A 23611-nucleotide genomic window follows, 5' to 3' on the forward strand; every position below is an offset into this window, starting at 1 on the left:
ATGAATCATTGGAACAGCTTAATAGGAGAGTAGACGCGACAAATACAAAAGTGGATGCTGCAGCTACTAAAATTGATTTAAATACAGAAAGTATAAATAGTTTGGGACAAAAGGTGAATACTAACACAGAAACCATTGAGAAATTGATACAGGAATCTACTTCAATACGGCAGACCGCAGAGGAAGCCAGGGAAAAAGTTGCTGCTGTGGAAGGCAAGGTAACACAACTGGAAGCAGAGAGAGTCCCAGCCTTAGAGAGGCAACTCGAGGACCACAAGTTGACGCTTTCTATGATTGAGCTCAAGGAAAAGCAGACGAACTTGAGAATCAGAGCTGTACCTGAACTGGAGAAGGATAGCTTGATAGACTTTCTCACGCAGGAATTTGCAGATTTTTGGGACTTGAACTGGGAACAAGAGGAATTTAGAACTGTGAGGGCCTTTAGACTTGGAAGAGGAGGGAAGAAAGAGAAGAACAGATTAAGAGACTGTCTGATTACCCTCCAAACTAAAGAAGAGAGAGACAGAATTTTGGGTTGGCACTACCAGAAGACTTTGGTAATACAACAGTCAAGAGTGGAAATATTTAAGGATATCCCGAAACATCTTTTGGACCTTAGGTCCAATTATGGAGATTTGGTTGCCCTGCTGAGAAGGAATAAAATCATCTTCAGGTGGGAATTTCCTCAGCGTCTATCTTTCAGTTTCAAAGGAAAGAAATCTAAAATAAGATCAGTAGAAGATAAAGTTTTTGCATAGCTACGAAGAGGACCTACAGAAGAAACTTGGAAAAGAGCCAAGAGCATCGGATAGAGGATCATTGGATAGAGGATTAGAGCAAAGAGCATTGGACAGAAGATCACCAAAAAGAGGAATAGTGGATATAGCAGCATTATCCTTTGGACTGGACCGCACAGTGAATGTGACACCACCACCACCATCAAAAGAAGAGCAAGCATTAGGTGCAGTTGGAGGAAAATCAGCGTAACTACATGATGGGGTTGCAGGTTTTGAGCTGGAATGTTAATGGACTGAACTCCCCGGAAAAAAGGCGGAGAGTCTTTCATTTATTGAAAAAAGAACAATTGGACTTGATTTGTTTACAAGAAACACATGTGATAAGGCTACATAGGAAGATATTGAGTAATAAAAGTTTGGGCCATGAATTTATCTCATCAGATAAAGTTAAAAAAAGAGGAGTAGTCATTTATGCAAAGGAAAGCCTATCACCGAAATTTATATTTAAAGATGACCAAGGAAGATTTGTTGCAATTGAAATACAATCACAAGGAGAGAAATTTTTGATAGTAGGCATCTATGCACCAAATGAAGGAAAATCGGAATTTTTTAAGAAGCTACATGAGACTCTGATGGAATATATGGATTACAATATGATTTTGATGGGAGATATGAATGGAGTGGTGTCTACAAATATGGACAAGGCACAGAGACAGGTAGTCACTAAAGATGGTAGACTACCAAAAACCTTTTTTGACATGACTGAAAATATGGATTTAGTTGATATTTGGAGAATGAAGAACCCTCTGGGCAGAGAGGGAACCTTCTTTTCTGAGGCCAAAATGACATGGACAAGAATTGACCAAATTTGGGTAACTAGAGGATTGGCCCCAAAGACCAGTAAAGTGGAAATTTGTCCTAAAACTTGCTCTGACCATAATGCTGTGAAGATGGAAATGAAATTGACTCCAGTTGGTTCCTTTAGATGGAGGATGAATGATACTTTGTTTAGGAACGAAGAAGTGACTAAGAAGGCCCAAAAAACTTTGAGAGACTATTTTGAGATAAATATGAACACCACGGTGGAAAAAAGACTAATCTGGGATGCAAGTAAAGCGGCCATGAGAGGATTTCTGATACAACAGAATGCAATTAAGAAGAGAACTCAAAATGAAAAAAAAGATAAAATCCTGGAGAAAATAAAGGAAGGAGAGAATAAATTGAGAGCGAAACCAAAGTCGCAGGAGATCCTGAAAGATTGAGATTGAGATCCTGAAAGAGATAAAGTTATATCAAGTACAATATATGAAAATGATGAATCAGGAAATAGAATGGAAGATTAAACAGATGAGACAAAAGATATTTGAATCAGCAAATAAGTGCGGAAAATTGCTGGCTTGGCAAATGAAAAAAAGGCAAAAACTATTACGAATTTGGAAGTGGAAGGAAATAATATACAGAATCCAGTGGAGATCAGAAAGTGCTTCCAGAGGTACTTTAAACCATTATATACACAGGAGAAGCAGAAAGAAATGGACATTGATCGATTTTTGAAAATAAATGGACTACAGAAAATCTCTCAGGAAAATAAGTTAATGTTGAATTATAAAATAACGGAGCAGGAAGTAGAAGGGGCCATACAGAATATGCAATTAGGTAAATCTCCAGGACTGGATGGCTTGACTTCAAGATACTACAGATCTTTGAAAGAATGGTTAATACAACCTTTAAAGGAAGTCTGTAATGAAATACTGGAAGGGAAAAGGGCACCAGAGTCGTGGAAGGAAGCTTACATTACATTATACCAAAAACAGAGACTGAAAAGACACAGCTTAAGAACTACCGCCCCATATTGGTGCTTAATGTGGATGATAAAATCTTTGCAGACATTTTGGCTAAAAGATTTAAAAAGGTGTTAGTAGAAGAAATTCATAAAGATCAAGCGGGCTTTCTCCCGGGCAGACATTTGTCTGATAATACGAGGAACATAATTAACATCTTAGAAAAATTACAAGTGAATATCAGTACTAAAGCAGTTGTGATATTTGTTGACGCGGAGAAGGCCTTTGACAACATCTCTTGGAGTTTTATGAAGAAGAATCTACAGGGGATGGGGGTAGGTCAAGGTTTTGGAAACGGTATAGGTGCAATTTATTCAGAACAAAAGGCTAAATTAATTGTGAATAATGTAGTGACAGAAGAATTTAAGATTGAGAAAGGAACATGACAAGGCTGCCCAATCTCTCCATTGCTTTTTATATCGGTCTTGGTGGTTCTGCTAAATATGATTAGAAGGGACCAATCGGTTAAAGGTATACAAGTGGGAACTAAACAGTACAAGCTGAAGGCATTTGCTGATGATTTGGTATTGACTTTACAGGAACCAGTATCCAGTACTAAAAGAGTACTGGAACTGATTCAAGAATTTGGTCAGGTAGCAGGCTTTAAGTTGAACAAGACAAAAACTAAGGTTTTAGAGAAAAACCTAACTGGGATAGAGAGAGATAAGTTTCAGCAGGAGACAGGATTAACATTGGTTAAGAAAGTGAAATATTTAGGGGTTAACATGACTGCTAAGAACGTAAACTTATTTAAGGATAATTATGAAAAATGCTGGACTGAAGTGAAAAAGGACTTAGAAATATGGTCAAATTTGAAGTTATCACTGTTAGGCCGAATTGCTGTGATAAAAATGAACGTATTGCCAAGGATGCTGTTTTTGTTCCAAACATTGCAAATCTTGGACAAAATGGACTGTTTCAAGAAGGGACTGTTTCATGGACTCGATGGCCCTTGTGGTCTCTTCCAACTCTATGATTCTAAGAAGTGGCAGAGAGACATCTCCAGATTTGTCTGGCAGGGCAAGAAGCCTCGAATAAAATTTAAGATATTAACTGATGCTAAAGAAAGAGGTGGATTTGCCCTGCCAGACCTTAAACTTTATTATGAATCAGCCGCTTTTTGCTGGCTGAGAGAGTGGCTGCTTCTTGAAAACACTGATGTGCTGGACTTAGAAGGTTTCAACAATGTATTTGGTTGGCATGCATATTTGTGGTATGACAAGGTTAAAGCACACAAAGCGTTTAAAAACCATATTGTTAGGAACGCATTGTTTAATGTCTGGATAACATATAAGGACTTGTTAGAAAATAAAACCCCAAGATGGTTGTCACCAATGGAAGCGAAGGCTCAGAAAAAACTCAATATGGAGGCCAAATGGCCAAAATATTGGGAAATTCTGGAACAAGAGGGAGACAGATTAAAACTGCAGAGCTTTGAAAAATTAAAAAACAAAGTGCGAGATTGGCTCCATTATTACCAAATAATGGAGGCATATAACTTGGATAAAAAATTTGGCTTCCAGGTGGAAAAATCAAAATTGGAAACAGAATTGTTAGACCCCAAAATTAAGAATTTATCAAGAATGTATAACTTGCTGTTGAAATGGAACACTCAGGATGAAACGGTGAAATCTGCTATGATTAAATGGGCACAAGATGTTGGACACAACATCACGATGGCTGACTGGGAACAGTTATGGACCACAGGTATGAAGTTTACGGCATGTAATGCCTTAAGAGAGAATTTAATGAAAATGAATTACAGGTGGTACGTGACACCAGTCAAGCTTGCAAAAATTTACCATTTGCCCAATAATAAATGTTGGAAATGTAATGAGACTGAAGGTACATTCTTTCACCTTTGGTGGACATGTCCAAGGATTAAGACATTCTGGGAGATGATCTACAATGAAATGAAAAAGGTATTTAAATATACTTTCTTGAAGAAACCAGAGGCCTTTCTCCTGGGCATGGTCGGCCAATTGGTGACAAAGAAGGATAGAACTTTCTTTATGTACAGTGGTGCCCCGCAAGACGAATGCCTCGCAAGACAGAAAACTCGCTAGACGAAAGAGTTTTCCGTTTTGGAGGTGCTTCGCAAAACGAATTTCCTTTTTTATTTTTTTTATATAAATATTTTTATTAGATTTTCTTATACAAAGTCAGGAATGTAATACAGAAAAGAAAGAAGTAAACAAAGAAAAGAAAAAGGAGTATAAAAAAAACCAACTTTCCAAACCATTTTTACCAATCTAACCGGACTTCCCCACATCTTCCGGACCCTGCGTTCTTTACAGTAAAAACATCAGCAATTTGTTACCTTGTTTCGTACCTTACTGTATCTTTCAAATATTATGTTTCTAAATTCAAAATGCTATTTCCCAATTACTTATACCTTGAAATAAACATAATAAAGTTACTTCAAATTTCCACCTTGTCTTTCTTATAACTTAATTTCCAGTTCATCAAATCTAGTTGCTGAAGCTAAAATTTCTAAATCATGCACATTCTTTTTTTTTTTTTAAATGCATTTTTATTGAAGTTATACACAAAAAACAGATATATATGAAAATACAGAGAAAAAATTACAAAGAAAAAAAAACAGAAAAGAAAAAAAAACCACACATCCGAAAAAAGAAAAACACACAATCTGAACTTCCCTCCATCCTTTTGATAAGTATCAAATATCTCCTTCCATTACGTATTTGATTTTCAATCTATAGTCTTAAATTCACTCGCTGGTCGTATTGTTCTAACCCCGTCAATTCACTTTAAGCATTTATTCCAATATATTTCCAAAATTTACTCCAATTTTTCAGAAATTTCTGTTCATCCTGATCTCTTATTTTACCTGTTAGTTTGTCAAGCTCAGCATAGTTTACCATTCTAATCTGCCAGTCCTTTATGTTGGGGATGGTTTCCACTTTCCAATATTGTGCCAACATAATTCTCGCTGCTGTGGTGGCGTAGAGGAATATCGTCCTATCTTCCTTTTTAATTTCTTTATCCATCATTCCCAACAGGAAGGCTTCAGGCCTCTTGGGAAAGGTATACTTAAATATTTTTTTAAGTTCATTATAAATTAATTCCCAAAAGCCTTTCACCTTTTTACATGTCCACCATAAATGATATAGGTCACCCTCCACCTCGCCACATTTCCAGCATCTCTTATCCTTTAATCTATACATTTTGGCCAATTTCACAGGGGTGTGGTACCATCTATATAGCATCTTCCAGATATTTTCTCTCAATGCCATACATGCTGTGAACTTTATGTTACAATTCCAAACTTCTATCCACCTTTCAAAATCAATGTTATAACCAAAGTCAATTGCCCATTTAATCATTGCCTCCTTCACCTCCTCATCTTTTGTGTACCACTCTAGTAATATATCATAAATTCTGGACAGGGTTTTATTTTTGCCTTCTATTACTTCTATACTAAATTTTTGCCTTCTATTACTTCTATACTAAATACAAAACGAATTTCCTATGGGCTTGCTTCGCAAGACGACAATGTCTTGCGAGTTCTGCTGGGTTTTTTTCCTCCCCCCCTTTTTTCTAAGCCGCTAAACCACTTATCAGCTGATCCGATCAGCAGATAAGCCGCTAATCCGCTAATCCATCAATGGGCTTGCTTCGCTAGACGAAGAGAATCACAGAACGGATTCTTTTCGTCTTGCGAGGCACCACTGTATGCTACAACAGCAGCAAGAATACTTATCGCAAAGTATTGGAAGACACAAGATTTACCCACCCGGGAAGAATGGCAGATGAAGTTGATGGATTGCATGGAACTGGCGGAAATAACTGGCAGAATCCGAGACCAGGGAGATGAGTCGGTGGAAGAAGATTGGAAAAAATTTAAAGACTATTTACAGAAACACTGTAAAATTAATGAATGTTAGAAGGATGCTGGAATGAAGTTATATGGCTTTAGCAGAAATGTTATAAAGAATTAAATAAAAATAGACTGTTAATGGGCCAAAGGGGAAAAAAATAAGGTTAGATTGTGTTAAGATAAACTATAGGACAAAAACTGGGAAAGATGGAAAGGATTTGCTGAAATAGCTAATTGAACTAGAATACAAAAAAGGGAGGTGTGAGGAGGTCGTCGAAACAAGTAAATAAAAGACAAGATATGAAAATATTGGATGTGTTTTTAATTGTTTCTGTCTTTGTTTTTGTTTTGTTAAGATAAGCAGTGTTTTTCCCTTGCAGAGTTTTCCTCTGGCTTCTCAAGCAAAGGGGGGGAAGGAATACATTCTTGTTGCTCTTGAGATGTACAGAAATCTGTTCCCCGCGGAGGGAGAAGCTCGCCAGGCCCCCAAAGTCCCCCGATGGAGCAGCTCTGCGCCTGCGCCACGCCCCCTGGCACCCAGCTGGCTTCCTAGAGAGGAATAAAGGGAGGAGGCTCCCCAGAGCACAAGCTCCGCCCCCATCGGGCTTTTGTCTCTCTGCTCCACAAGTGCTGCCTGGGGGCGCCTTCTGGGATCCGGTGAGTTGCCTTGGGGAGATGGGGGTCCCAGGGCTGCAGGGGAGGGTCCCCCAAAGAAGACCCCTCTGGGGCCCTGGAGAGAGAGAGAGAAGGGAGCAGGGCGAGCTCCGCTTTGTAAGGGCTCAGAAGAACAGCCAGGAGGGCCAGGGAGTCATGATGAGGGCCCCCCAAAGTCATCTAGCCCACCCCCAGCCAGCCAGGAATCTTCTGCCCAGCCTGGGGCTTGAACCCAGGGGCCTGAGATCAAAGAGACTCATGCTCTACCCACTGAGCTCTGCTGCCATTTCTGGAAGAGTCTGAGAGACAGAATGTGAGCTTGGTTTTCTCCACCTTGCAAGGGTTAAAAGGAACTGAGCTGCATTCCTAGAGAGGACAGGGAATAAGGAGGGGGGGAAAAGCCCTCTCAAGCAAATGCCCCTCCCTCCTTCCCAGGATCCTCCCTGCAAGAGGGGGAGGGGGCTTTCATTTCCTCTGCAGGAGCTGCCTCAGTTTCCCTTCTGGCATCTGGTGAGTTTCCTCTCTTTTCTGCCCTTGGGTGCATTGGGGAGAAGTGGGGCGGGGTGTCCCAGGGCTGCAGGGGACGGATCCGTGGGGATTCTGCTCAGCTCCTGCAAGGGGATCCCCAAGCCAGGGCTAAGAGGTTCTGCCCCCCTTCTCTCTGCAAAGCCAGGGAGGCTGCAAGTAACAGGAGGTCTGCAACTCTTCTCTTGCTCCTTTGGGGAGGGGTCACTGAGTCAGGAAGAAAAGGGCCTGCAAAGGAACCCTGATGGGATTGAGGAATCAGCCACGTTCCTTAGCCCAGGTGGCAGCCAGATGGAAACATCTGGAGGCAGAAATAAAAACTTGGCCTCTGTGCTAAAGAAAGTCCTTCCATCTCGCAGTGCGCAGTTAGACCCATGGAACTCCCTGCCACAGGAGGAAGAGATGGCTTGAATCATAGAATCATAGAATTGGAAGAGACCACAAGGGCCATCGAGTCCAACCCCCTGCCAACCAGGAAACACCGTCAGAGCACTCCTGACATATGGTTGTCAAGCCTCTGCTTAAAGACCTCCAAAGGAGGAGACTCCACCACACTCCTTGGCAGCAAATTCCACTGTCAAACAGCTCTTACTGTCAGGAAGTTCTTCCTAATGTTTATGTGGAATCTTCTTTCTTGTAGTTTGGATCCATTGCTCCGTGTCCGCTTCTCTGGAGCAGCAGAAAACAACCTTTCTCCCTCCTCTATGTGACATCCTTTTATATATTTGAACATGGCTATCATATCACCCCTTAACCTCCTCTTCTCCAGGCTAAACATGCCCAGCTCCCTTAGCCGTTCCTCATAAGGCATCGTTTCCAGGCCTTTGACCATTTTGGTTGCCCTCCTCTGGACACGTTCCAATTTGTCAGTGTCCTTCTTGAACTGTGGTGCCCAGAACTGGACACAGTACTCCAGGTGAGGTCTGACCAGAGCAGAATACAGTGGCACTATTACTTCCCTTGATCTAGATGCTATACTCCTATTGATGCAGCCCAGAATTGCATTGGCTTTTTTAGCTGCCGCGTCACACTGTTGGCTCATGTCAAGTTTGTGGTCAACCAAGACTCCTAGATCCTTTTCACATGTACTGCTCTCAAGCCAGGTGTCCCCCATCTTGTATTTGTGCCTCTCATTTTTTTTGCCCAAGTGCAATACTTTACATTTCTCCCTGTTAAAATTCATCTTGTTTGTTTTGGCCCAGTTCTCTAATCTGTCAAGGTCGTTTTGAAGTGTGATCCTGTCCTCTGGGGTGTTAGCCACCCCTCCCAGTTTGGTGTCATCTGCAAATTTGATCAGGATGCCCTTGAGTCCATCATCCAAGTCGTTGATAAAGATGTTGAATAGGACCGGGCCCAAGACAGAACCCTGTGGCACCCCACTAGTCACTCTTCTCCAGGATGAAGAGGAACCATTGATGAGCACCCTTTGAGTTCGGTCAGCCAGCCAGTTACAAATCCACTGAGTGGTAGCAGAGTCAAGACCGCATTTTACCAGCTTCTTTACAAGAATATCATGGGGCACCTTGTCAAATGCCTTGCTGAAATCCAGGTAGGCTACATTGAGAAGAGGATGAGGCCAATTCAGGGAGGAGCAGAGGGCTAGCGGTGGCTCCAGGCTCCCCAGCTGGAGGCAGCCATGCTTCTGAAGGAGGAGAGAGTTGCCCTCAGAACAAAGACAGAAGTCTGTCTTCAGAATATGGGAATATGGTGCTTGAACTCCGAGTCTGGGCTGTGATTCAGACTCATCCATGCTGGCCCAGGGAACATTTCTCTTCTCCTGACTGTGTATCAATCTTGTAGAAGAATGCATTTGCTTTACAGGATTCTCTGGCACCTCTCAGTAGGACAGGCAGAACTTGGCAGAAGAGCTAGGGACTCCTTCCGATCTCCTGGGAACAGAGATGGATGAGCAAGACTCAGCTGGCCCTGAAGCAGGAAGAGGCCTTGCAACTCACCATGGGAGCAGTGGGGGATTCTGGGAAAACTCTGTTTGGTCACATTATGTGGATTTTGAAACTAATCTATGAATATGTTTAATCTTTGGGGAGGGGAGTTACAGGGGCCAAGAGCCCAGAGAAAGAGAGATGTGTTTTTGCACTCTAGTATGTGAAATGGGTACAAACGTCCACATTCAGGTGGCAACTCCTTCTTATTTGAAGGCGCACCTGTAGTTTTCCTTCGGAGTCAAGCATGCGCTCTTGGCTTCCCACTTACCTTCTTCTCTTGCAGGAGACGGAACGAGGCCAGCAAGACCTGCTTGTCCATCTTTTCTTGGTGGCAGAGGGGAAGCTGCCCCTGTGGACCCAGAGCAGGTAGGAGGAAGGAGCCATGTGGGGAGAGAGGATGTCATGGACTGGGGGACACAGAGGAATGGTGGGAGGAACTGCCAAGGAAGGAGGGTTGAAGGCTCAAATAGGCTTCTAAGCAGTTCACTCGCCATACCAAAGAGTGGCCAGGATTCACCCCATCAGTCCCACAATGGGGCTTTCCCCCTCTCATTCCCCTGCGCACCTTGGAGCTGTCTATAGGGCTTCAGGAGGGTCCTCCCTGTCACGAAATCTTTGTGGCCCTTTAGCAGAAATGCTTAGAGTTCCAGGTTCTTCAGTGCAGTATATTTATTGTGAGCTCTATATCTACAAATATCTACAGGCTATAATACAGGAGCAGTTCATACAGTCAAACGGAGTACCTGGCTGCACCTTAAGGCAAAGAGGAAGACTCTCTCACTCTGACCACACTCCTCTGCACCACCACCTTTACTGCTGGACAGGTTTCCCTTTCAAACCAAGGACAGCCAATCAACTGGCAGCACATCATTCTGACCCTGCACTTGCACAGAAAGTATTGCAGGCCGATTGCATCAGCCAGTTTCATCAGCTAGCAGACTCAAGCCTGCAGACTTACTATCTCACACAGCATTCTGGGATCCCAACATTCCCCACCCAGCAAAATACACAATGAATACCGTATTTTTCGCTCTATTGGACGCAGTGGACCATAGGAAGGGGAGAACAGGGGAAAAAAAATTCTTCTTGTTCTCCCCCTCTAAGTCAAGGTGCATTCTGTGCGTTCAAGGTGCGTTCATCCGAAGCCTCTGGAGGCTTTGGGTTCCTTTTGACCTGCTCTTTGGGGCTGGTGGGGGGGGGGAGTGCTGCTTTCTCCCACCGCCAGCCCCAAAGACCAGGTCGGGAAACAGTGGGAAGGCAGCGCTTTCTCTCCATAGAGCGCACACACATTTCCCCTTCATTTTTGGAGGGACCGTTTCACATTCCATCAGAGAATTCATTCAGAGGAGAAACCCTATGACTGCTTGGAGTGTGGAAAGAGCTTCAGTCACAGCCACAATCTCACTTCCCATCAGAGAATTCATACAGGGGAGAAACCTTATCAGTGCTTGGAATGTGGAAAGAAATTCAGTGAGACGTCAGCTCATTGTCCACTAAAGAATTTATCCAGGGGAGAAACCCTATCACTGCTTGGAGTGTGGAAAGAAATTCACCCAGCGCACCCGTCTCACAACCCATCACAGAATTCAGAACACTTTTAATGCCAAGAGTGTGGAAAGAGCTTCAGTCACAGGGCCTGTCTTGCTTCCCATCAAAGAATTCACATTGGAGGTAAACTGTAATAGTGGCGGCTGTATACAGATTTAATTTTAGGAGACTTTAAATAATATGAGGGTGAAGTTTGCAGTGGGGTTCTTTGCCACATCTGGTGCCCAATAGCAATTCCTACTATGTACTCAGAGCTATGACTTGCAAGTCCTTGGCCAAGGTGTTTAATACCTTCTTCACAGCGTCCTTTCTCTTGGCAGATCAAGATGAGCCAAGGTTGCAAGGTTTTTAGCTGGGGCAATTAGAATAAGATCCACCGTTTGACTATTGACTCAGAACCCTTAAAAGTATATTCTATAACTTTTTATTCATTTTTCTTTGTATATCATATTGTTGTTTTATTGCTGACCCAGATTATGATTTATTTCTTCAATACCTCCTTCACGTCATGACGGGTCTAAGTCTTCCAGGATGTCCTTGGCATCAAAATGAAAGCCTATCTGGTGCCCGGAGAGCCTGGCGAGGAAAAGGCCCGCCAGGGGGATGTCCTTGCAGAGCCTCTCCCCCTCTGGGCCTTTCCTGCTCCTTCTGGGGTGTTTGGTTTTTAGCCAAGAGAAAGCTTGCTCCTCTTGTCTCCTCTTCTCCCCCTCCTTGACTTCACAGCTCTGGTGCAGTCCCTTCCCAGATACAGAGAGTGATCTGGGGTGTCGTGGAATCCTAGAACTGGAGAATTCTACAGGTCTGCCCAGAACTCATTGCACCAAGTTCAAGGGAACTTCTTCCCTGGTAGTTCCTCTGGGGATCTCCGTTCGACCGAGCTGATAAAGCTCATCTTCCGGAATCGCCTCAACATGATTGACGACCTGAGCCTCTGATAAGGCTCCAGGCACATTCCCCATTCAGCAGAGTTTCCAGCACAGGGAAGAGACGAGAGGTTTGGGCTACATTGCTAGGAGTTTTATTATCTAGCTACGCAGACAGAAAAATACATCCTCTCTCTGTGAGAGCAGAGAGCAACTGAACAACAAAGGAACAAAGGAACAGGAATCCGTCTCCCGTGAGACTTCCAACAGTATGGAATGTGAGGAATGTAATGAGAGTCTTGTGACTCCAAAGCACTGCTCAGTGGCAAACAGAAATGGCAAGCATTTTCTCCTCACTTACAGGGACATTGGGAAGACAAGCTGGCCTTGTTGTGAGCCAGGTGTCCTAGAGACACAGTGGGGAAAAGGGAGGTCCCACTCTGAAAGGCCCATGGAATCAAAGGGAGGCTGGGGAGGAGAACAGGTCCTCTCAGGAGTGGCTTCCGAGTGCCATGATGCGCTGGAGCAGGGCAGGGACAAATGCAGAGGGGCACTGCCTGCCAATCCAATTCCCCAAAATTCATCACCCATCCTGAGACCCTCAGAAGAAGATTCAGGAGGGGCCTGGGCCCCTGACCAGCTACATGGCTGGATGGTCCTTTCCACCATTCCAGAGGCGAGTCCCCCCATCCCCACCAGGGAGGGGTGTTGCTTTACTTGCCAACAAGCAGGACACACAAGCCTGTTTGTTGGCATCAGGCTGCAAGAAGCTCAGGGGAAGTGGCAGGTTGGGGCACCTAGGAGAATATCCTACACCCAAAGACGCCCCATGTGGTCTAGCGGAGAGACTAAGAGCCCTGGAGCTGGAGGGGGGAGACCTGGGCCCAGTTCCCCCCATGGCTAGGAGCTTTGGAGGGAGGTGGGGAAGATGGGAAGTGAGAGGAGCTGGTTCTGGGTGGAAACATCCACTCTGAGGAAAAGATCACCAGCTAGAGAAAGGAGTCTCTGAGCTTAGTGGGAAGGAGAGTGTGTGGTGTCCTGGGAGAGTAAATCAGGCCAGGAATGAACTGGGAGGCTGAGCCAGGAGAAGGAGGAGCTGGAAAGAGACCGGCTGCTGAGCTCTCATCCCAGTCAGGAGGGGAGAGATCCTTCTAGAAAGAGAAGACTCCCAAACCAGAGATCCCTTGGGTCTTTTGCCTGGAGTACCTCGGGAGTAGAGTAACTGGCAGAAAGTGCCACCTTGTTAAGAGCCAAAGTATTACGTGTGAAACAACTGAGAAAACCTTGAAGGGAAATAACATTGTAAACTGAACTATCCTAAGTTCTATCCACTCATGTCATAAACTTCCTTGTTAAATAAAATCGTTAATGTTTATTTGAAGAAATCCAGCCTGAGACTCCCAATTAGTAAGTTTTACCTCACGCAAGTCCCCCACAAGATAATCTGAGGTAGTTGGAGGGCATTTGTGGGAATTGTGTTCTGTGAGGTGGGTGAACTATATTTAAGAGAGAGAACGGGCCCAAGGGTGCGGGGGGGGGGGAAGACCCCTTGCGTCGTCGCATATTAATTGGGGGCAGGGGTGGGATATGAAGTAAAAACCCACACAGAAACGTACCCAGAGACACAGAACAACCAGTTTAATAAAGGAGTGAAGTTCTTTGATTAAAAAGAGAAAAAATTCCTGTCGGAAAATGACCAGCAAGCGCCAAGCCAAAGAGACTCAGGATGACCCAGCTGCTGCGTCTGAGGAGAATCCTAATATATTGAATTAGAGATGATGAGGCTAAGATTGGAATTGTCTAAGGTTGAAGCAGAGAAAGAAAGAGAAGAGGCCAGAATGGCAGCTGCCCTTCATCTAGCAGAGATACAGGCAGAGAGAGAGAGAGAGAGAGATGAGCCCAAGAAGAAAGAGACAGGGAGGCCAAGATGGCCCATGAAAAAGAGATGCTTCCTTTAAAAATGGAGGAGATTCAGGCGAGGGCAGAACTGCCGCAAGCAATGTTGGGGTGGAGATTTTACCTCAGCAAATGTAAAGTATGTAAAAACTGATGGTGTGCAGGCCTAACGGTCCAAGCTTCAAAATGCCAGATTTCAAAATGAGGCAAGTCAAATATTTGGGTCCCAAGGGGTGGAAATATTTATCCTGATTGGAGCAAGGCAAAGGTCCTTCAAGAGGGGCCTGGACCCTCCACAGAAAGAGAAAGAAGAGCTTTTCTGGGGGGACAGGGATATTGTCCTCCATTTATTCCTCCTTTTAGCCCCCATGCTGCTCCTTGACATGACTGGGAGAAGAAAGACCAGCCAGACAAGAGCATTTGGAGGGACCAGTGCCAGGCAGCGTTGGGACATTTAAAAACAGCCCTAGATCCGGGGTCAGCAAGCTTTTCCAGCCAGGGGCCAGTCCACCGTCCCTCAGACCTTGTGGGGGGCCGGACTATATTTTTTGAGGGGGAATGAACCAATTCCTATGCCCCACAAATAACCCAGAGATGCAATTTAAGTAAAAGGACACATTCTACTCATGTAAAAACGCGTCGATTCCATGACCATCCAGGGGCCGCATTGGGACCCTGGGCCTTAAGTTGCCTCCCCTAGATGGCCTAGATGGGTTTCCTTCCAATTTTAGGAAGAGGACTGAGTCTTCATCTCCTTGGTTGCCCTTCTCTGGGAGGGTGGGCAGATTGTGAGGAACAAAAACGAGGATGCGATGATGACTCTCCCTTTAAATACTCCTACTACAGTGGTGCCCCGCAAGACGGAAAACCCGCTAGACGAAAGGGTTTCCCATTTTTGAGCTGCTTCGCAAGACAAATTTCCCTATGGGCTTGCTTTGCAAGACGAAAACATCTTGCGAGTGTTCCGATTTTTTCCGCTCCCCCCCCCTTTTTCTAAGCTGCTAAGCAGCTAATTGCCTTTTAGCCGCTAAGCTGCTAAGCCTTTAATAGCCGCTAAGCAGCTAATAGCGCTAAGCCGCTAATAGGGTTGCTTCGCAAGACGAAAAAACCACTAGACAAAGAGACTCGCGGAACGGATTATTTTCGTCTTGCGAGGCACCATTGTATATGTAGGCTAGAGAAGCTGTGAGATGTTTTGCTGAGGGGGGGGGGCAGGAGAAGAGAAGAGGAACGCAAGTCTTCCACCCCCAGTTATGTCTCCTCCAGAACGTCTGGCCAGAGACATTTTGACCAAAAAATCCACCTGGACAGAAACTTTACCCCTGAAAAAGAGGATGTGTCCTGGGAAAAGAGGACACATGGCAACCCTTCTTCTCTGGCGTCCCTCGTAGCCGAGTAAGATTGTCTCCCCTAAACACGGTTTCAACCATGAGGCCCTCAGTGGCCGTGGGGGCCAATTCTGGATCCAGGCGTCCTTCCTTGCCTGGTTGAAGGAGCTGTGAAGACACGCTGATTCCAGAGGATGAGGAGCGTCAAGCACACCGTTTAATCCACACGCGTCTGGCAACCCAAGTCTAAGCCCAATTCTAAGACTGACTGAATGCAGGAATTTTGGGGGTAGAAGAATGGCAGCGTGTTCAGAACACACAATGTCACCCGAGGGGAATAAAAGGCTTCCCAGGGAAACCCCCTTGGCTGCTCCTGTGTTGCTTCCAAGGCGACTTCACCAAGAACATACGGTACATTTATGGCTGAAATACAGACACAAAGCAGCAGATGGGACAACGCAGAATGGCCCCCCCAGCCATGTCTCCCCCCCTCCAGCTGCCCCTTCAGCCCCCCCGGGACCCCCTCTTGCTGGGACAGGGCTTTCTGCCCCCCAGCCCCCCCCAAGAGAGACTCGCCCCCCCCGGAGAAGAGACACCCCCGGGTCCCCCATATGCCCCCCCCAAGACCCCCTCTCCCCCGCCCAGACGCCCCTGCGCAGCCCCGGGCAGAGAGACGGGCTCCTCCTCCCGGACACGGGTTCCCCCTTCACACGCACACGCGCCCAGTCCCGGGTTCTGGGTCCTGCTTCCTCCCTCCCTCCCCCCCCCCGGAAGGGGCAGCTCTGCGCCTGCGCGACGCCCCGGGCTCCTCCGCAGGGAGAGTGAAGGGTTAAGGGGCGCCGAGCTGGCTTCCTAGAGAGGACAGGAAAGGAAGGCGGGCCGCTCCTCCTCCCCTCTGACGTCCCTTCCGGCCTCGCCTTCGCCTGCCGGGCTCTGGTGGGTCTCCTCTCGGGGGAAGCCTGGGGAACTCCCTGCCCCGGGAGGCGGGAAGGGGAGGGAAGAGAGGCTGGGGGGTCCGGGAGGGAGCCAGAGGGACCTCAGGCCCTGGCCAGGGAGGTGGGACTGGAAGAGAGTGAGGAGGGAGAAGGACATTCGGAGGGACATGATTGTGAGGGAGAAGGATATTAAGAGGGATATTATTGTGAGGGAGAAGGATATTAAGAGGGACGTTATTATGAGGGAGAAGGACATTCGGAGGGACATGATTGTGAGGGAGAAGGAGATTAAGAGGGACATTATTATGAGGGAGAAGGACATTAAGAGGGACATGATTGTGAGGGAGAAGGAGATTAAGAGGGACATAATTATGAGGGAGAAATATATTAAGAGGGACATTATTGTGAGGGAGAAGGACATTAAGAGGGACATTATTATGAGGGAGAAGGATATTAAGAGGGACATTATTATGAGGGAGAAGGATATTAAGAGGGACATTATTATGAGGGAGAAGGATATTAAGAGGGACATTATTGTGAGGGAGAAGGACATTAAGAGGGACATTATTATGAGGGAGAAGGATATTAAGAGGGACATGATTGTGAGGGAGAAGGATATTAAGAGGGACATAATTATGAGGGAGAAATATATTAAGAGGGACATTATTATGAGGGAGAAGGATATTAAGAGGGACATGATTGTGAGGGAGAAGGATATTAAGAGGGACATGATTGTGAGGGAGAAGGATATTAAGAGGGACATTATTATGAGGGAGAAGGATATTAAGAGGGACATTATTGTGAGGGAGAAGGACATTCGGAGGGACATTATTGTGAGGGAGAAGTATATTAAGAGGGACATGATTGTGAGGGAGAAGGATATTAAGGGGGACATTATTGTGAGGGAGAAGGATATTAAGAGGGACATTATTGTGAGGGAGAAGGATATTAAGAGGGACATGACTGTGAGGGAGAAGGACATTAAGAGGGACATTATTATGAGGGAGAAGGGTATTAAGAGGGACATTATTGTGAGGGAGAAGGATATTAAGAGGGACATTATTGTGAGGGAGAAGGATATTAAGAGGGACATGATTGTGAGGGAGAAGGATATTAAGAGGGACATTATTATGAGGGAGAAGGATATTAAGAGGGACATTATTATGAGGGAGAAGTATATTAAGAGGGACATTATTATGAGGGAGAAGGGTATTAAGAGGGACATTATTGTGAGGGAGAAGGATATTAAGAGGGACATTATTGTGAGGGAGAAGGATATTAAGAGGGACATTATTATGAGGGAGAAGGGTATTAAGAGGGACATTATTGTGAGGGAGAAGGATATTAAGGGGGACATTATTGTGAGGGAGAAGGATATTAAGAGGGACATGATTGTGAGGGAGAAGGATATTAAGAGGGACATGACTGTGAGGGAGAAGGACATTAAGAGGGACATTATTATGAGGGAGAAGGGTATTAAGAGGGACATTATTGTGAGGGAGAAGGATATTAAGAGGGACATGACTGTGAGGGAGAAGGACATTAAGAGGGACATTATTATGAGGGAGAAGGGTATTAAGAGGGACATTATTGTGAGGGAGAAGGATATTAAGAGGGACATTATTGTGAGGGAGAAGGATATTAAGAGGGACATGATTGTGAGGGAGAAGGATATTAAGAGGGACATTATTAAGAGGGAGAAGGATATTAAGAGGGACATTATTGTGAGGGAGAAGGATATTAAGAGGGACATTATTGTGAGGGAGAAGGATATTAAGAGGGACATAATTATGAGGGAGAAGGACATTAAGAGGGACATTTTATGAGGGAGAAGGATATTAAGAGGGACATAATTGTGAGGGAGAAGGACATTAAGAGGGACATTATTATGAGGGAGAAGGATATTAAGAGGGACATTATTGTGAGGGAGAAGGATATTAAGAGGGACATTATTATGAGGGAGAAGTATATTAAGAGGGACATAATTATGAGGGAGAAGGACATTAAGAGGGACATTATTATGAGGGAGAAGGATATTAAGAGGGACATTATTGTGAGGGAGAAGGATATTAAGAGGGACATTATTGTGAGGGAGAACTATATTAAGAGGGACATAATTATGAGGGAGAAGGACATTAAGAGGGACATTTTATTAGGGAGAAGGATATTAAGAGGGACATAATTATGAGGGAGAAGGATATTAAGAGGGACATTTTATGAGGGAGAAGGATATTAAGAGGGACATAATTATGAGGGAGAAGGATATTAAGAGGGACATTATTATGAGGGAGAAGGACATTAAGAGGGACATGATTGTGAGGGAGAAGGACATTAAGAGGGACATTATTATGAGGGAGAAGGATATTAAGAGGGACATTTTATGAGGGAGAAGGATATTAAGAGGGACATTATTATGAGGGAGAAGGATATTAAGAGGGACATTATTATGAGGGAGAAGGATATTAAGAGGGACATTATTATGAGGGAGAAGGATATTAAGAGGGACATAATTGTGAGGGAGAAGGACATTAAGAGGGACATTATTGTGAGGGAGAAGTATATTAAGAGGGAAAACCAGGAAGCTTCCCTTTTCTCTCTATTACTAAATCTCCTTATGTCGGCCACTTCCCCTCCCTAATTCTTTATTTGACGGAAAGTCCAGTTTCCGAGGCGTCTTCCAGGGCAGTTCCACCCAGAGGGCCTTGCCACCGTCCCCTCGGATCCAGAGCAGGAAGTCCCCAAGGGACGGTGGCTGGAGCTAGACATGGGCCCTGCTGCTCACCAAGCCACCCAAGCAGATATGGCTGGGTTGGGGCGAAGCTCTGGACTATGCAGTGGGGTGGGGAGGGACCCCCACTGTTGCCTTGGCTCCAGATTACACTCACTTGTCATTCACAATTATGACTTCTCCCTCCCCCTTTCCCCCCCAGACAGCTTGGAGTCTGAGCTGTGGTGCAATCCAGCCCTGGTTCCTAGCAAGACTCATCCACACTTCCTCAGGAAACATTCTTCTCCTCTTCATCTTACAATAGAATTGTGTTTGATTCATACGATTTTCTGCACCTCGCATTAGTACCCACAGAACTTGGCAGAGGACCAAGGGGCTCCTTCCGAACTCTTGGAGACTTCCGGAGAGCCCAGATGGATGAGCAAGACTCAGCTGGCCCTGAAGCAGGAAGAGGCCATGCCATGGAAACGGGGAGCAGTGGGGAATTCTGGGAAAACTCCGTGCAGAAGATCCTGGGTGAGGAGGACACCCTTTGCTCAGAGGTGCAGAGCCAGCAGCTCAGGCAGTTCTGCTACCAGGAGGCCAAAGGACCCCGAGAGGTTTGCAGCCAGTTCTGCCACCTTGACCATCAGTGGCTGAAGCCAGAAAGGCACACGAAAGCTCAGATGTTGGACCTGGTGATCTTGGAGCAGTTCCTGGCTGTCCTTCCTCTGGAGATGGAGAACTGGGTGAGGGAATGCGGAGCGGAGACCAGTTCCCAGGCGGTGGCCCTGGCCGAAGGTTTCCTCCTGAGTCAGGCAGAGGAGAGGAAGCAGGCAGAGCAGCAGGTGAGAGAGACTTTCCTCTGGATACTCCCAAGGGGCTCCAAAGAGGAGGGAGAGTATTCCCAAATCATTTCCTAATGGCCCATCCTTTTTTGGAAAGCATATTATTATTATTATTATTTATGACACCCATGTGGCTGGGTGCCTTCCAGCACATATAAAAGCATAAGAAGACATCAGATGTCTTCTAAAAGTTATGCATTTTCTTATCTCCTTCTCACCTGATGGGAGGACATTCCCCAGGGTGGGGGCCACTGTGGAGAAGGTCTTCTGCCTGGTTCCCTGTAACTTCACTTATCACAGTGAGGGAATCAGCAGAAGACCCTCGGAACTGGACCTCAGTTCATGGAGACGCTCCTTTGGGTATACTGGGCCTTTGAGGGCGTTTAGGGCTTTGAATTGTGCTGGGAAACGTTCTGGGAGCCAGTGAAGATCCTTGAGGACCAATGTTTCATGGTCCTGGCAGCCAACCCCAGACACCAGTCTAGCAGAAGCAGGAAGCAGCTTTCACCTCTGTCCCCCGAAAGCGCTTGCCTCTGCCATTCCTTCTCTAACCCTTCTCCCCATTCTCTGTTTTGAATCCTTGTTGCTCTTTCAGAGGAAGGATCTTTTGGCAGAAAGGGGTCTTGATTCTTCTGAGGCAGAGAAGACTCCGTTGGACGCCAGAGTGAGGCCTCTGGGTAAGGAGGAAGGAGTGTTTTCTCCCCCGTTTTGTCACGTTCTCTTGGTTTTGAAACTAATCTCTGAGTTCTTTACATCTTTTGGGGGAAGACACCTGGAGCCCAGAGCTCGGGGGGGGGGGATCTATTTTTGCACAACGATTATATGAAATGGGTACAAATGTCCAAATGTACTCAGCAGAGGAGACATTTATGATAGTAATTTGATTAGTTTACAATTACAGTTCAATAATGGCCTCATTGTAACAAAGCGAAATTACAATACAATTAGTAATGCCAATCTTTAAGATACCAAATTATATGATATAGGTGGCCCCCCGCATGCTAAAACCGATGGTATGGTGATTTTCTTGATTTCTCCATTCCAAAATCTTATTAATTTCAATTACACTCCTGTAAAGATAACAATCCTTTATACAACAGCTGCAATATTAATGACTTCCATTCATATTGAAACATCAAATAATATATAAAACTACAAGTGAGGCACTCCTTAATCTTCCCATGTGTGGCAATCTTTCTGTTCGTGATGTTTTTCTCTGTCCTTGTAAAATGTTCTGTCTATCTTTTCCTGGTTGTTGCTGTTCTCCATCATTCCTTGGGCGGAGCTAATATCCCATTGTGGTTTCAGAAATTCTCCATCACTCTGTCCTGTGTTTCGTTGTTTGGCAACTTTAACAGCAGCTGCAAAAATCACACTGTCCCAATAAATAATCAGAGAGGGATCTGTCAGAATTGCAAATGACTCAGTAATGAACCTCCTTACATCCCTCTGTCTGGCCTAAGATAAATGCGCATTTATCCAATTAAATTAAATTCCAAGTCCTTTTAGCATTAATCAGTTCAGTCTGTATATAATACAGGATGGGGAAGAGTCAGCTCTAATTTTCCATCATAAACATTTTGTAAAATAGAGCTTCCCTCCCTTTTTCCTTTTTGTTTTTACACACACAGTTCCATTTGATGTTATATTCCATATCTGCAGTCCAGTTTCATCCCTGCTCACCTGTTCATATATATTTTGAACTAGTATTCAATGGCGGACTGCCAATTCATTAGTGTAGAGAAGAAAACTTTACATAAAGAAGCCATAGGCTCCCCTCCCCCCACCCACCGTCTTTTGCACCAAAGTTTATTCTCAAATTCAAACCTTAAAGACCTTGCAGCTGGTTTAATTCCGCAGTTTATGATCTCATCTCTTCCAGCAATGCCTGTACATTAGTCCAAATTGAGCTCTAATTGACAGGAGAACCTCTGCTTCTTAATTGCAGCGAAGGAGGGTTTTTGGCAGGCAAAGGGCTTTTGCACTCAGCGCCTCCCTGCCTCCCGCAATCCATGCCAGAGCCGGAGCCTGGTACCGAGACAAACTGGGAGTGAAGCCCGTTCCCCCCTGTCCCTGAGGGCAACTTGCAAGGAGAATTACCCTCAGTCATCCTTGTTTTTCCTTTGCCAATGATCTCCAGCTGCCTCCATTAAAGCACAGCGGAACCGGAAGCTAGCAGGGGAGACTTGGACAAGCCCCATCTGTACTTAGAGATGCACTTACAGTTTCCCACTTACCTTTGTCTCTCCCAGGTGACAGAATGATGCCACCAAGACCTGCTCCTTCATCTTTTCATGGTGGTGGAGGGGAGGCAGCAGCTGTGGACCCAGATCAGGTAGGGGGAAGGAGCCTTGTGGGGAAGGACTGCTTGGATGCAGACTGGCTGGACACAGTTGGATGCAGAGGAATGGTGGGAGGAGCCAGAGAAGAGGGAGCCGACTGGGAGGAGGAGGAGGAGGGGTCTGAAGCTGGAGAGGGAAGAGGGCTCAGGGAGCAGAGGGAGTCTGTGGCAGAGAGCAGCCCAGACTCCGAGGCAGAAGCTGCAGCAGGAGAGAGGGATGAGGAAGGCAGAGAGGGGTCTGGCCGCTGTAGAAAACAACAGAGCCAAGTGAATGTTCTCTAAGAGGACAGCCTTTTTCCTGTTCTGTTAGGGTCCAGTGTGCTTTGAAGATGTAGCTGTCCATTTCACAGACGAGGAGTGGGCGTTGCTGGATCCTGACCAGAGAGCTCTCCATAAGGAAGTCATGGAGGAGAATCGTGGGATCTTGGACTCTCTCGGTAAGGCTCCCTATTGGATCATCCTATCTGTTTTGTAATGCAAAACATCTCTCTATGTGACGAACCTCTGATATTTCGATGGGGCTCAACAGCGCCACCCACAGCACCTGGGATGTTAACACTCCCACAGCAAACCTTGGAGGGATGGCTATTGATTGTTTTCCCTGTGAATATTCTTCCTCCAGTTCTGCCGTTTAAAACCATGATCAGGCTGTCTGAACTGCCCAGGCCTTCTTAAATGTAGGATTCAGAGTGATTTGAGGTGTTGAAGTAGCTTCAGTCAAGTTTCCTGCTTTTGTTCTTGCTTCTGTCTCTCTCTGGTTGACCAAAGAGTCGCTTGGCATTGGAGATGGCACAGATTCCACGACTGAACCAAACAAATTCCATCCCAAAACAGAGCCAGGCTTTTTGAATCTCAGGCAGTGAACCCTGTAGTAACAATAATGATAATTTTATTATTTTTACCCTGCCCATCTGACTGGGTGACCCCAGCCAACAAATAGAAAAACATAATCAAACATCAAACATTAAAAACTTCCCAATACAGAGGTGCCTTCGGAAGTCCTCTAAAAGTTGCATAGTTATTTCCTTGACATCTGATGGGAGGGCGTTCCACAGGGTGGGTTCCCCTATTGAGAAGGCCCCCTGCCTCGTCCCCTGTAATTTCTCACAAAAATGTAACATTTAAGTACAGTGGTACTTCGGGTTAAGAACTTAATTCGTTCCAGAGGTCCGTTCTTAACCTGAAACTGTTCTTAACCTGAAGCACCACTTTAGCTAATGGGGCCTCCTGCTGCCGCTGCGCTGCCAGAGCACGATTTCTGTTCTCATCCTGAAGCAAAGTTCTTAACCCGAGGTACCATTTCTAGGTTAGCAGAGTCTGTAACCTGAAGCGTATGTAACCTGAGGTACCACTGTAAGGAAACTGGAATAATAATAATAATACTGATATGACAAGTTTCTGCTGCATTCAGTGATGTCGAGAATTTAAGAAAACATCCAAATTGGTTTAAGGTGATGCACATTATCATTAAATTTTTAGCCACTAAAGAAATTTAAATTTGGTAGCTGATACATACATTTGTTCAATATACAAAATGTGTTTTTCAGCACACAGAAGTTCATTCCCCTACCACAAGGTAGTTGACTATGACCAAGTCAGTC

General features: G+C 45.3%; 1 protein-coding gene across 1 annotated transcript; it reads left to right on the top strand.

The window, feature by feature from the left end:
• The first annotated feature begins 18745 nt into the window (after window positions 1-18745).
• On the top strand, window positions 18746-22955 carry LOC310712902 (zinc finger protein 213-like). Its single transcript, XM_083516354.1, has 4 exons — window positions 18746-19669; window positions 20265-20346; window positions 21922-22004; window positions 22321-22955. The coding sequence occupies exons 1-4, from the start codon at window positions 19256-19258 to the stop codon at window positions 22483-22485; spliced, it is 744 nt and encodes a 247-aa protein (XP_083372480.1). The 5' UTR covers window positions 18746-19255; the 3' UTR covers window positions 22486-22955.
• The last annotated feature ends 656 nt before the right edge of the window (window positions 22956-23611 follow it).

Source organism: Podarcis liolepis, assembly GCF_965112155.1.
Source record: "Podarcis liolepis genome assembly, chromosome: 7".
Classification (NCBI taxonomy): domain Eukaryota; kingdom Metazoa; phylum Chordata; class Lepidosauria; order Squamata; family Lacertidae; genus Podarcis; species Podarcis liolepis.